The sequence below is a fragment of the Oryx dammah genome, unplaced genomic scaffold, assembly GCF_014754425.2.
Source record: "Oryx dammah isolate SB20612 unplaced genomic scaffold, SCBI_Odam_1.1 HiC_scaffold_29, whole genome shotgun sequence".
Classification (NCBI taxonomy): Eukaryota; Metazoa; Chordata; class Mammalia; order Artiodactyla; family Bovidae; genus Oryx; species Oryx dammah.
In genome coordinates, this window is record NW_024070213.1 from 91126897 (window position 1) to 91140933 (window position 14037).

The 14037-nt window shown below is 52.5% G+C and overlaps 1 protein-coding gene across 6 annotated transcripts; it reads left to right on the forward strand.

Annotated features, from left to right (window-relative positions):
- The first annotated feature begins 806 nt into the window (after positions 1-806).
- HOXC6 (homeobox C6) lies at positions 807-14029 on the forward strand. 6 transcript variants are annotated; one of them, XM_040234369.1, is made up of 4 exons: positions 812-894; positions 5757-5830; positions 11786-12131; positions 12856-14029. In XM_040234369.1, exons 3-4 carry the CDS (start codon positions 11978-11980, stop codon positions 13161-13163), a joined length of 462 nt encoding a protein of 153 aa, XP_040090303.1. In that variant the 5' UTR covers positions 812-894; positions 5757-5830; positions 11786-11977; the 3' UTR covers positions 13164-14029. The 6 variants fall into 6 exon arrangements, with proteins under 6 accessions (XP_040090302.1, XP_040090303.1, XP_040090304.1 ...); XM_040234368.1 differs by lacking the exon at positions 5757-5830 and having other exon boundaries at positions 807-894; XM_040234370.1 differs by lacking the exon at positions 5757-5830 and having other exon boundaries at positions 855-894; positions 11906-12131.
- Positions 14030-14037: the final 8 nt, after the last annotated feature.

Here is a 14037-nt window from a genome sequence, read left to right on the forward strand (position 1 = left end):
CAGCCGACTCAGCGCCAGAATCCTTCCTTGTCTCCTGTCAGGTCCCCCCTTCGCCCTTTCCGCGCTAGCCAGGAGCAACCCTGCCCGTGGGGAGTGGGCGGTGGGTGGGGGTAGGGTGGGGGTCGGGGGATGCTCCTCTCCGAGAGAATTGGGTAAACATGGCGACCGCGGCGCCCATTTGCACACGCTACACAAATGCATCGCATTCCCGGTTGTTTGCAGAAAATTTACAGCTGAGTAATAAAAGTTTACGATCGACTCACAAGTTGGATTGGCCACAAGAAGTCATGTGGATTCCATCCATGAACGTGAACTTTTTATTGTGGTTTGTCCGTTCGGAGCGCTCCGCAGAACAGTCCTCCCTGTAAGAGCCTAACCATTGCCAGGGAAACCTGCGCTGGGCGCTCCCTTCATTACTAGTATTTTTTTTATTAATCTGATTAATAATTATTTTCTCCCCTCATTTAATTTTTTTCCTCCCAGCTGGAGTTGCCGGAAGCTGGGAGCACCTGGGGAGGGGGGCGGGGGGAGAGGCTGGAGTAGAGGGCACCCCTCTCTCCCTTCCCGACCCTCTAGCCCCCCAAGGGGCAGGAGGAATGCGGGAGCAGGAGTTGAGATAGGGAGCTGCAGATGCTTCCCGCCCCTCCCCTCTCCTAAGCTCTCCCTCCTGCCCCCTTCTTGCATCTCTCCTTAATTTTATTTGGCTTTTTTAATTATTGGGACTATTCTTTTTTATTTTAAAATTTCTATAAAGTGTATATATATGTATACATATATATGTATGTGGAGCTGAGACAGGCTCGGCAGCGGCACAGAATGAGCAAAGACGAGAAAGAGAGAGTGGGAGAGAGAGGCAGAGAGAGAGAGGGAGAGGGAGAGTGACAGCAGCGCCCGGTAAGTGTTTCCTTATTGGTTCAAATATGTAACTAATGGTCCGTAGCTGGGTGGCGGTTTCAAGATAAGGACAGCAGCGGCTTGTCTTGGTTAGAAAGGAGAGGGGGCGAGAGGGTGGGCGCGTGGCAATTATGGGGAGGAAAAGTGGGGGTGGGGGAGAAATTGGGTTAAACTGGAATATGGTAGTGGGGGAAGTATGTTGTCCTTATGTCACTGTACGCTGAAGTTGGGGGTCGGGGGGCCAGAGGACTGCGTGGGGCTCAAGGCCGGGGTCTAGTGCGCGGACCTTGTCCTTACCTGTTATAGATCGGCGGCCTCTTGCCTAACGGGCTGAGACAGAGGGGGCTCGGGAGCTCAAATCCAGGGCAGAAGAGAGAACCTGTAAGATGTAACCAATGCCCTCCGAGCAGAGTCAGCCCCCCAACCCCCAAACAAACTTTCCAGTGCCCCCTCCCTGCTCCGCAGCCCCCTCCCTCCCGAAGAGCGAGACCGCTAGAGCTCACACATGCGCAGTGCGGGCCCAGGGCCCTGCCGCGGAGCAGGAAGAGAGCGCAGCTAGGCGGGCGGCGGGGCCTGTTAATTGGCAATTAGGGAGGAGGCTGGTGGCTGGTGCGCGTCAGCCGAGGGGAGAGCGTCTGCCCACCCCCTGCTTCCACCCCCACTCGAGCGGATGGAAAGATGGGAGGTGCTCTGCACTGCGGGTGGATGGGTGGGGGGGGGCGCTTGGTACTCAAAAGCCATCTTGTGCTTGGAGAATGGGGGCCAATCTGCCTTCTATCCCCCCCACCCCCGGCCCGGCGTTCTCCACCCCCAACCGCGGCCACCCCACCCAGGATACCAACTGGAATGCTTCACCCGCGTCGCCTGGCTGCTTTGGGCTGTGATCTGCCCTGTCTGGGGCGGAGGTGGGAATTGAAGAGGCCCTAGAATGGGTGGGGACAGGGACCAGGCCTCGCCGGCAAGGCCTCCTGGATGAGCAGAGGTAGTGATATCCCAAGGCACGGCTGGGGCACGGCTGGCTTATGGGGTCGGGACTCAGAATTGGGCGGCCCGGAGGGTCCTGGGCACTGGGGATCTTCCTAATAATTGGTGCTAATGGCGTGTTGTATAGTCTTAACCCAACACATATGGTTTCATAACGCAGTGGCTTAATTTCTTCCAAATGTACGTGGCCCTGAATGTGTTGCAGCTTGATATATGACCCCGCCCTGCTCCCTGGCCTGGGTCCGAGGCGGCCCCTATATGTGTGAGCTTCTGTTTATAAAGGGCAACGCACACACACTCGCTTACACACCCAAGGCAGACACACCCCAGAGCTGGGGGAGGGGAGGGTGCATACTTCTGGAGAGAGAGATCCGAGAGTCTGGGGGCCAGAGTCCCCTTCAGCCGGAGCCAAGAGCACCCCCCCATCCTCTCCCAAACGCGCGACTGGGCTTCTGCGCCAAGCCCGAGTGGGGGAGGGGACCGCTCCTCGATTTCCTGTTTAAACACAGACTAGTCGCCTGGGGGGTGGGGGGGAGATAACCTGCTTTATCAAATTTTTAAAAATTTAGTTCTGCTACATTCAAATCAAACCCCTTGGGCCCGAGTTGACGGTGAATCTTCCCTCCCCTCCCCCCACAATACCCTTTCTTTCCTCTCTTGCCCCCCCAAAATTCCCCTTTCGCAGCCGACATAAAGGCCTGGGAGGTATTCTCCCGGGGGAAGAAATGGCATTTTCTCTCCCCCTTCCCCCCACCCCCCGCAATAGGACTTGTGTGTGTCGGCAGAGGCGTCTGCCGAGGGGCTAATTTCGCGTTCCTTGTTTACGATCGAGAAAAGCGCTTGGCTCTCCCCAAATGGGCCCAGCCCGCCGCCCGCTCCGGCTGCCGCGCGCTCTCTCGCCGTCCCGGCGCGGCCCTGGGGCTGACGCCCCGGGGAGCCAGGCCGCGGCCGCTCAGACCCCGAGTCCGTGCGACCTGCAAAGGGCGAGGGGAGTACCGTGGGCCAGTGGAGGGGCCCCGGAGGCCTGAAAATGGGAGCTTTTCTCCTGACGTATTCTGGGAACCGCCGATCGGTGAGGCCTCTATTTCTCTTTCGCTGTATTTTGTCTGCCCCCGCCCCAGCAGATGGCCGCACTGACTGGGGGAGGGGGGACAAGTCTTTGTTCACCGCGCCCCCCCAGGACAACAGTTTCCGGAGAAGGCCACTCGGTCCAGTGGGGATTCACCTGGAATACTAGAGGGGGCCCCCTCCCTTTGGAGGGGTGGGCCTGGGCTAGGCTGGGGTATCACCATCGGCCTACAGGGATCTAACCTAACGAAAGTGGTTGGGGAGATTTTACAGTGGTAGGGTTGGTGGTTGTCGGGTTAGCAACACCATCCTGAAATGTCCTTATATATTATTTTTATACATTGATTTTCTGTCCATTCTTGGCTAGGGTCCTGCAGGCTCACTCATTTCACCCCTAGACTCTCCTCAGGACCCAGAGGGATGCAGAGACAGTCTAGCAACAGTGACTGGCCCTAGTTTTCTATTTTCTAGTCTGGCCAGGGGAAAAACCCAGCCCCAAACGCCAGCCCCTTCCTTCCCTCCTTACTTTCAATTTTCCTTCCTTTCTCTCTCTCGATGGCACTCAAACAGAAGCACAAAAGGGGCCACCCGTGGCAACCCTCAGCCTCCTTGCAGGCCAAATTCCCTGTGGACAAGGTCCTAAGAGCAGGAGGACACTGCTGTGATTATCTAATAATAGCCAGAGCAGCTGAGAATAGAATCGGGCTCAAGGACTCTGCACACCCAGAGCTAAGGCTGTGCAGAAGCCCTGAATCAATGGGTCAGGGTCTGGTGACACTGCCTTGAGCCCAGGGCCCCCAGCAGTCTTCACTGAGTCCACTCTTTGGGTACCTTGGGCCTGTCCCTTACCGGGCTTTGTCAGTCCTGCCACGGGCTGTATTTCATGTGCCAGCTCCTAGCTAAGGAGAAATGGGCAGAGCAAACCCCTTTCTCTCCCTGGTCTGACAGTTGTGATCCCCACGAAGAATGCGACCTTGTTTGGAGAAGGCGGCCTTGTTGGGTTGGCTATGTTCGGAAACCAGGCTTGATAGCTTTATATGTTTATTAGATAGAGGCTCAAATGTACGGGCGCAGACTTCTGCACAAATACAGACTCATGTTTCCTCAGTGGTTAATTGTGTATTACCATGCCTATATTCGCTCAAACACCATTTTATGTGCGTGCGAAATTTTGTTAGCCCTCACTAGATGGGCTTGGGCTCAAGGAGGCACTGGGTGCCCTCTGTGCGTGCTCTGCTGAAAATGTGTTCATGCTGGAATCGGAGTATGCGGGTATCAGTAACCAAGAGATGCTACAAAGGTTTTCTCAGACCTTATTGCCTTCGCTGTCCAAGCAGCTGGGCTGGGGAAAGATTGACTCCCTTCTGCTTCCTCTCCACACCTCTCTGCAGACTTCCCCAGCTCAGGATTGTTTGAGCAGGCGAGCCCAATTGTGCTGAAAGTGAGTTCGGTGGGAAACTTTGGTGGGTGAGGCATGCCTGTGAGCAGTTTTGAGCAGTCGCTGGGCCCTGGTGTTCGCAGCCTCACTGAGGCGACAGAGAAGATTGGAGTGGTTAATAAGGTGGCCTCTGGGCAATGATCTGGGGCGGCTGTGGACGGACTAAGGTGCCTGGAGAGGCCGCTGGAGAAAGCCAGCCAGACGGATGGGGGTGCGGTGAATGCATATCTCCCACTCCTGCTCGCTCTGGCTGCTCACGGGGTCTCAGCTTTGCCTCTGTTATAAGTGGAACGGACTAGGGGATCTCAAAGTTCCCCAAAACCTAGATCTGGTTACTGGTGGGACTTTATTTTAATCCTCTCTGCTACCTAAGCCGTAGAGATAGCTGAAGCTTGGTCTGACCGCCTGTGGGCCTAGAGCACTGAGTGTGAGCCAGGGCTGAGAATTAACTAGCCTTCTTTCTCCCTTCTAGGCCCAAGGAAAGACAGAGGCTGGGGTATAAATGTCCATTAAAACCCCCAGGAAAGAAAGTAAGGATGGGAGAGGAGCTGGTGGGCTGGGGGGGGGGGGGTGTTTAACTCCACTCCCTAGGCGATCAGGTTCCTCCCCAGAATGTCCTGTCCAGACTTGCCCCGGTGCGAGGCGTGCAGCTCTTTGCCATCTTCTCTCGCACCAAGGGCAGCCTTGAGCTTTTAGGCCTTGGCGGCCCCGAGTGCCAGGGTGACATTACCCCCAAAGTGTGCCCCTCACCACGGCCCACGGCCTCTGCCACGGTGCTGCTGGCGCCCCTGTTTATTGTGTCTGTGAGTTGTTTACTTGTTTTGTCTGCTGCCACCCTGCGTCAGAAACCCGCCAAACAGCAAACTCACCCAGGAGAACAAAGTGCGGCCCTATCCTGAACTCCCTCCCCTTTCCGGCACCCTGCTCCCGCCATTCCCACCTCCCTCACTCTCCCTTTCCGAGGGGAGGAAGCAGAAATCGTCCTAAAATAGGGCAGCTGTTTATAGGGTCGGGGGAATTATGGGGATACCATAAACCTCCGGGTGTCCTGGTGGTGGAGAGACAGAGCAGCCCTCCCCTGGCCTCCAGCTTTTTTTCCTTTCCCCTGGCAACTGCTAAGGGGGCCACACTCCTTGAGAAAGCCGAATCCCCCTCACCCCACTCCTTTCTGCAGGAGTTTTCCCTGAGACACAGGTTGTTGGGTTTTAAATCAGGCTAATGTTGGTGGATTCATAAAGCTAGATAAAGCATGTCGCTCTCCTCATCACCCTCCCTTCTCCTCAGCCCCCCAAAATAGCAGTGAATTTAAGCAAATCCTACAAAATTAAATTGCCCCTTCACTAAAGATCCTATAAATCTCCAATCTCGCCAGGTGTAGAGTCGGAGAGGCCGCTGTTCGCCTCTAATTTTGCTCCTGGCTATCAAATCTGAAAGAGTATCATCGAAGTAAGTAATATTCTCTCCTTTCTGAAATTAATTCCCCCCTCCCCATCTCTCTCCCTCTTTTCGCCAGCGCAGATTAAATGGTTCTTTCAGATCTGCAAACAATAAAGGATCAAATTATTTATAGAGAAATGAGGACAGTGTTTCTTGTTGGCTTATTGTTCCAGAACATAATAACATTTTATTTTCAAGTGGGAAAACTTAGACCAGGGGAAGAAGAAGGGGACAGGTAGGGGGAGAGGAAGTGAGGGGAGGCAGGGAACCCACACACAAAACCCCTGCTGTATGTAGTAACTTTTATGACATTTACAATTTCCTCATGACAACTCACTGTGACGTCATAAATGCTGCGTTCTTGTTCTTGAATTTTACAATTCTAAAAACTTTCAAAATGGATCCAAGCAGTACTCTGCATGCAGGGATATAAGAGAAGTCAGAAAATTGGGGATCCTTTGTTTTCACTCTGGAGGCCAAAAATATTCTGAGTGTTCTGGATTTTAATTTTCCCTCCTGGGCCAAGCAGGACTATTTGCTTTCCCTCCCTGAAATGTCACTCAGGGTCTGAATTCCCTCCCCATTCCCAATGGGGATGAGACACTATGTCTGAAGGCTTTCTGTATGCCCCCTCCTCAGTTGATACTCAGCTGCTTGGGACAGAGGTGGGAGGCTTGGGGGCCAGGCCCCCAAAGCCAAAAATGATTTCTTCCAGAGGGGGCCCAAAGGGCTGAGTGTGATGGGACAGAGATGTTGAAGACCTACTATACTTCTTAACCTTCAGCCAGAGAAGCCAAACAAATGCCGGTATAGGAGTTTGTGTCTCCTGATGGTAGCAGCATTACGTGGAGTGGTGGTAAAGAAAGGTCAGGCAGAAATCTGGAAAGAGAGAAGGAGACGAGAAAATACGATATGAGTTAGCTGAGCCCCTCCAGGTACCTTTCTTCTCTGTTTAATTGCAAATAAAGCAAAAGCAGCTTGGGCAGCCTCTCAACCTCTCAGCTCAAAAGCGCAGGCCTCTGAGGTGTTTGGGGCAGTTCTCAGGAGCTTGACATGCCCCATCTGGCCTTTTCCTCTGTCCCGCCTCCCTGCTGCCCCCCAACTCCATTCAGCTAGCCAGCCTGGGCCCTGTCCCCAGAATATCAGCACCCCTAAATGGGATCCACTTCCGGGCTGGGTGTGTCAAATTTCAGTTTTCTCCAAGTGTCTCCATGCCTCAACTTTGAAAGGAGAAAGAGCATTCTTTTTTGCAGTACAACGCATGTATGGAGAGGTATGAGCTCAGACAGTTTCCCCACTGGATCTTCGAGAAGCTGGGGGCTCCTTGGGTCAGCTATGCTGGGGTGTCCCCAAGCAGACCCAGTTCCCTGCGTTCAGGTTCTCTGACGGACTAGGAAATTCTCTTTGCAAGCCTTTTACTCTGCATTCTGTGGAGATCAAAGGATCTCTTAAACAAAACATTAGGCATTTGGAGTAGGATTTATTTTTTTAATTTCTAAATAAAAAAAAATCCTATCATAAGCCAGTCGGGCCAACTGAGCAGTCACTCTAGAACAGCAAAGCCTTAACCAAACAGTGCTATTGTGAGGTGAGCTGAACAATTATTGAAACTCAGCTTTCTCTGCAAGGGGGATTTCAGCCCTCGCCCAGTGGCACAAAAGGGGCCAGTGGGGCAACCGCTCCTCTCCTGCCCTGGAAGTCGAGGATCCAGGGGGTGGGCCGGGCAGCTGTAGAGGCTTCCAGGCAGCCAGGCACTCAGGCCGACTGCTGAGTCCTGCGGCTCCAGTGCCCGCGTCCCTGAGCAGCCTTCGGAGGCGCCGGGCTGCAGTTGGCGGCGCCGGCAGCCAGGAATGGAGTGTATATGTATCTGTGTGTGAGGCTGGCTCAGTCACAGACAGCGGCGCAGAGTTGGGGGGTCTGGGGAGAGAGAGAAGACTGGCAGAACACAAACTAAGCAGGACCTCTGGAGAAGACTGGCCCCAGATAAAAATTCCAGATCTCATGCCTCTCACTTCACATATTCTTCCCCAAGAAATTAATGTATTTCCCAGAGCAGAGTGGAAAGCAAAGGCAGGAAAGGTGAGGCCCACCCATGAACCCCTCCAGGGCCAGAGGCCAGTCCCAGCCACCCTCTCCCCAGTTCAGAGATACACAGGCCCCCAACCCCCAGTCTGGAGCAGGATAAGGCTGGAATAGGAGCCTAACACTTGCCCTGGGAAACCCTCCAGTGTCCAGCCTCCAGTGCAACCCTTGGGGACTCCCGACCAATGACTGCCCCCCATTTAGGCTCAGGGCGCCTACAGTGAGTTCTCTCCTATAATTAGTGTTCATGAAAAGCATGTGTTTTGGTTGCTGGGACAGGGAGCGGCAACTTTCCCCCTTTATTCTTTTTCTGTATTTTTTGAATTCTGTTTTTGAATCCACTGATTCCAGCCCCCGAAAGCGAAATCCGTTCTTGCCGCCAACCCCCCTCCTGATTCCAGAGACTGAAGGGGCAGAGCAAGTCGGAGACCTACGGGCCTGATGAAGGGGTGTTCTCTGATTTCTCTAGGCTTGTTTTATAGAAACAAAGAACTAGTTCTCCCCCCTCCTTCCCAGGACTTGTGCATATTTACAAGAGCTCAACTGCAGTTTTAATAAAACATCTGTTCTTGCTTCTGCTGAGTTTCCATAATTGTTTTCAGACAAATTTAACAGGAAAATATAAATATATTTAGAAAAACCCAAGTCCCAGCTTTCCCCCCATAGACAGTTGTTCTTTTGCCAAAAAAATAAAATTAACATGAAATGAGAAAAGGAAAATATAATCCAAGGGAGGGAAGATTCGGCTCATCTGACTTGCTCTCCCCCCTTGGAGCGAATCCTTCCAGCAAATTTCAGCTGCATAGTTAAAGATCTAACTGAAGAAAGAAGGCTTCTTTCCTGAGGAATGAAAGGTGATGGGGGAAAAGTGTGTTAGAAACTAATTTTGCCGAAAGTCTTTAAGCAGTATTAGAATTTATTTGTATTTCTGCTTCCCCTTCTCCCCTCTTCCAGCATTTCTGCCTCCCACCGCCCCCCCCCCCAGCAGCTGGTTCCTGTTCATTATAAATTGGCGAGACCTTTCAGTCTCTGCCCTCTGTTTAGGGACGTAATAAAACACTTAACTTTCCGGGGCTGAGACTTACATTCTGCTCCTCAGGGCGCCCACCCCCGCGCCCACTGCCTTTAGGCCCCAAAGGGGACTCTCACCAACTTAGGCACCCTTTTCCTCTCCACACTTGGTTTAGAAGGGGCTCAAGAAAACAAACCCAGGCATCCTTGCTGGGGAGCTGCAGCACATGGTTCCCCAGAAGCCCCTTCTTTCTCCCAAGGTCCTTCCTTCCCCCACCCACCTATAAAAGAGATTTTAAAATACATAGAAAATCAACAGTCATTGAAAGCGAAACCTCATTAAGACATCCTATCTTCCATCATTCAATTTGTTGTACATTGCAACAATTTAATATCTTGAAGGAAATATCACTGACATGATTTATCCCTCTAGCAATCTCTCTCTGAAGGGGGGGCGGGGAGGGAATTTACTCTCTCTTCCGGCCTGTTCTACGTGTAACACTGCTATCCTTAGGGCAAAATTGAGACTGGGAACTCGGAGAGCGGCTACTGGTGTCCAGAGGGGCACTGACTTGTTCCTTAGTTCAGCCCCCTCGGCCTTCCACCCCCTCCCCACTTCTCTTTCCCTCTCCCTCTTGCCCTCCAGGGGGCCTGGAGCCCCAGCCAGCTGTTGGAAACCCCTGCCCAGGCATGCCATGAATTCGAGGACAGCTGGATTCTAGAGCAAAAAGCAGCTCATGCTGGTGTCTGTTGTGTACCTGCCATGACACCCCAAAATGAGACAACTCATCTCAAAATTTCTTTCTTAATTTAAGAATCCTCCTCTACACTTCACCTTCATTTCCTTGGGGAGAGGAAAGTATGGTCCAGGAGAGGGAGCCTTTATAATTATAGGGGCCTTCCTCCTGCCCTTCTAAACACCAACACATTTCTCTCTTCTCTGAAGGACTGGGGCTGTATTTTTAAAAGCCAACACAAATTGTCTGCAGGAAGACTCTTCCATCCTCTTACGAGGTTCATGTATTAACTAACATGTTGTCTCCATCAGCTCCTACATACTGTCTGCATTTGGGTTCGAAACTTTATTTTTCCCCCCTAGCGACACTCCAGGGAAACCTTAACGTTACAGAAGATGAATAAACGAGTTTTTTTCCCAGTGTAGTCCCGTTTATGGCTTTATTGCTACCCATTGATTACTCCGCTTTGTTACACAGAAGGAAAAGATCATAAAATCCGGCGACATCCGGGTTCTTGTTATAGCCAGTTCTCCCCCTCCCCAAAATGGTGAGGGGAAAATATGAGCTTCCACTGTTCCCTTCGCTTGCCCCACCACCCTCCTCTTTGTCAACTCAGAGCATTTTCGGCCTATGTTACAATATCAAAAGAAGTTTGGATTAATCAGGAGGAAAAAGCCCATCTGCACACCTTCCGCTGTTTCCGTTCGCCCACTGCAGCTCCTCAGAAGCCTCGGACTCAGCTGCCTTTTCCTAACCTTCTCTTCCTTTTTCTCAGCCCCCAGGTGGGAAGAAAATGGGGGGTAGGGAGCTGCTGAGAGGCCTGGCCCCACCAGGTGTGGCTGGCCCTTGGGAGAGAGCGCCCCAGGAAACCTTGGCTGAAATCTCCAAGCCCCAGAGCTCAGGTCCAGGGGCACTTCCCTTGGTAGGACAGCATCCGAGGGGGGCAGGGGTTTCTGTCCTGGGCAGGGGCTTGAGGCTGCAAGACGTTCTGTGTCTCTGTGTCCATCAGAGCCCCACCAGCCTTCTCTCTTTGGCTGGATGCTATGTGAATTACCCCAACGGCCCTGGCTGGCTCCAAATCATAAATTCTCACCAACATAAACAGGAGTTGATGTGTCTAGAAAGACTCTCAGAGTTCTTTCTTCTTCCTTTCGTCCTTCCTTTTTTTTCTCTCTCTCCCACCTTTTACTTCTTTCTCTTCCTTTCCTATTGTATTTTTAAATACAATTTCCCTTTTAGGCAAAAATGCTGCAAGAGTTTCCCCAAAAAGGGGTTCCTGAGCAGGAGGAGGGAGAGGAGGGCTAGGAGGGAGAGGAAGCAGATGCACGGCTCCTTTGCACACCTCAGCTCTGCCACTGCACCCTGAAGACTTAGCATTCCCTCTTTAGACTTAGGAGTTCCCCACATGCCCCCTGCCACCCACAACTCTCAGATACACTCTCCTTCCTCTAAGCACCATATCTTATGCAATTTCTTTCCATTCTTGATTTTAAAAAAAATTATTCGGGTAAAAATAGACTGGTTTAAAGATGGGAACTTGCTCCTTGGAGTATCAAACCAGAGTTCCTGTAAGATTGCTGGGGAACCCCCTGAGCTGGGAAGGAGTTCCTCCTATGGAGAAATCAAAGTGTAATTTTAGAAGAAGGCAGATATAAAAGATGAAATCAGATTGAAAATACAGAGATTTCTCCTGTGGTCACAGTACAGCAAAGTTAGCTGGGGCTGAGAGATTTCCTGGGAGTGCAACTCTCCTTTTCTGGGCCTCAAGGCCCTGCTCTAGGACATTCACCCTTCCTTCACCTTCAAATCAGTTCCCTTACATATATATTTTTAAAAGAAATCCAAGTCTTACTTTCAAAGCACACACTTAGTCTCAACTAGGGAATCAACAGAAGCAGAAGCGATTTTTTTCCCCCTTCTTGACATCTGGCTTGCGATTGGCTAGGAGGGGGTCAGCTGACTTTGTCATTTTGTCTGTCCTGGATTGGAGCCGTCCCTATAACCATCTAGTTCCGAGTACAAACTGGAGACAGAAATAAATATTAAAGAAATCATAGCCCGACCAGGTAAAGGCAAAGGGATGAATTCCTACTTCACTAACCCTTCCTTATCCTGCCACCTCGCCGGGGGCCAGGACGTCCTCCCCAACGTCGCCCTCAATTCCACCGCCTATGATCCAGTGAGGCATTTCTCGACCTATGGAGCGGCCGTGGCTCAGAACCGGATCTACTCGACTCCCTTTTATTCGCCACAGGAGAATGTCGTGTTCAGTTCCAGCCGAGGGCCGTATGACTATGGATCTAATTCCTTTTACCAGGAGAAAGACATGCTCTCAAACTGCAGACAAAACACCTTAGGACATAACACACAGACCTCAATCGCTCAGGATTTTAGTTCTGAGCAGGGCAGGACTGCGCCCCAGGACCAGAAAGCCAGTATCCAGATTTACCCCTGGATGCAGCGAATGAATTCGCACAGTGGTGAGTTTTACAGCTCCGAGATATAAATTAAATAAACTGAACTGGCTTTATGACCGGCTTCCCTAGAAGAACGGGCGGAGAGAGTTTTTTATGGCCCCATAAAAACAATCACGCTCGTCTCCTCGCCGACGCCGAGACAGGGCCCCCTCTTCTGCCCCCTCTGCTCGCCTCCTGCTTGCTTGCAGGGGCCTGGCCCCCTCGGCCCCTGATGGATTGGAGGGCTCTAAGACGAGTTGAGGGGGCAGGAACAGGGCAGGGGATGAGGGGAGGGGGTGGGGGAGCCCCCCAAAGTCGAGTCAGACTAGGAGAAGGGAGGGGGGAGAATGGGACAGAGAAGTGGGGAGAAGTTTCCCAGGAGCTAGGGCGCTTGGGGAGATGGGGGAGCCCAGACCTTGAGAAATGGGGCCTCATCCCCAGTGTTTTGAGATTTTTCTGAAAAATCAGCTTTTAGTTCACAGCTTCCTGCTTGGTTCTGTCCCCCCACCCCCCACACACCTTTCTTTGGGACACACCTACCAACCCGGGGCGGGGGGGACTGAATGAGGTTAGGATTCCTGGCTGTACCCCCAGTGGGGGTGGGGACAGAGCAGAGGGGAGAAGGCTGGAGCCGGAGGGGCCCGTGAGTGCTGGCCAAGTTGGGAGGGTCAGGGCTGTGCTAGGCTAGATCGTCTGCAGAGGATGCCTTGCTGATTCTTTGTAGTGTGTTTTGTGCCCGGATCTCTAGGGGTCGGCTATGGAGCGGACCGGAGGCGCGGTCGCCAAATCTACTCGAGGTACCAGACGCTGGAACTGGAGAAGGAATTTCACTTCAACCGCTACCTAACGCGGCGCCGGCGCATCGAGATCGCCAACGCGCTCTGCCTGACCGAGCGACAGATCAAAATCTGGTTCCAGAACCGCCGGATGAAGTGGAAAAAAGAGTCTAATCTCACGTCCACGCTCTCAGGGGGCGGCGGAGGGGCCGCGGCTGACAGCCTGGGCGGAAAAGAGGAAAAGCGGGAAGAGACAGAGGAGGAGAAGCAGAAAGAGTGACCAGGACTGTCCCTGCCACCCCTCTTTCTCCTGCTCCCTCGCTCCCCCCATACCCTCCTAATCACACACTCGATATTTATCACTGGCACAATTGATGTGTTTGGACTCCCTGAGACAAAATTAGGGAGTCAAATATGGACCTGAAAAGTCAACTCTGGACGCCCCCCTCCCTCACCGCACAAACTCTTTTCACCAGGCGCCTCCTCCTCCTCGCTCCCTCGCTAGCTCGTTCTCGGCTCGTCTGCAGGCCCCTTCCCCCCCGCCCAGGCCTTGGGGCTCGTCCCTGAACCTCGCTTTAGACTCCACAGATCTCCCTCCGAACGAGGACTTGGCCTCCCACCCCCTCGGCGCCCCCCATCCCCGCCCCCGCGCAGAGAGCCGGCTCCCGGGCCCGGGGGCCTCTGCTCCCGGGCCTCGGGGCCCGGCCTCGCAGCCGGGGAGGGCGGGAGGCCCGAGGAGGGCGCGTCGGGGCCCCACAGCAGCCCCCAGGGCCTCCCCGCAGCCCCCGCCCGGCCCTTCTGCCCCAGCAAATGCCCAGCCCAGGCGAATTGTATTTAAAGAATCCTGGGGGTCATTATGGCATATTACAAACTGTGACCGTTTCTGTGTGAATATTTTTAGCTGTATTTGTGGTCTCTGTATTTATATTTATGTTTAGCACCGTCCGTGTTCCAATCCCATCTTAAAAAGGGAAAAAAAAAAGAGGGAAAATTACAAAAAGAAAAAAAAGTGAGCGACGTTTGTTTAGCCAGTAGGAGAAAATAAATAAATAAATAAAATTCCCTCGTGTTACCTTCCTGTATAAATCCGACCTCTGGATCCGTTCTCGAATATTTAATAAAACTGATATTATTTTTAAAAGTTTATATCAGGA

Coding starts and splice junctions, on each gene's coding strand:
- HOXC6 (XM_040234365.1), top strand. CDS start 11,732: ATGAATTCCTACTTCACTAACCCTTCCTTATCCTGCCACCTCGCCGGG. Junction 12,132..12,855: donor GCGAATGAATTCGCACAGTG/GTGAGTTTTACA, acceptor CCGGATCTCTAG/GGGTCGGCTATGGAGCGGAC.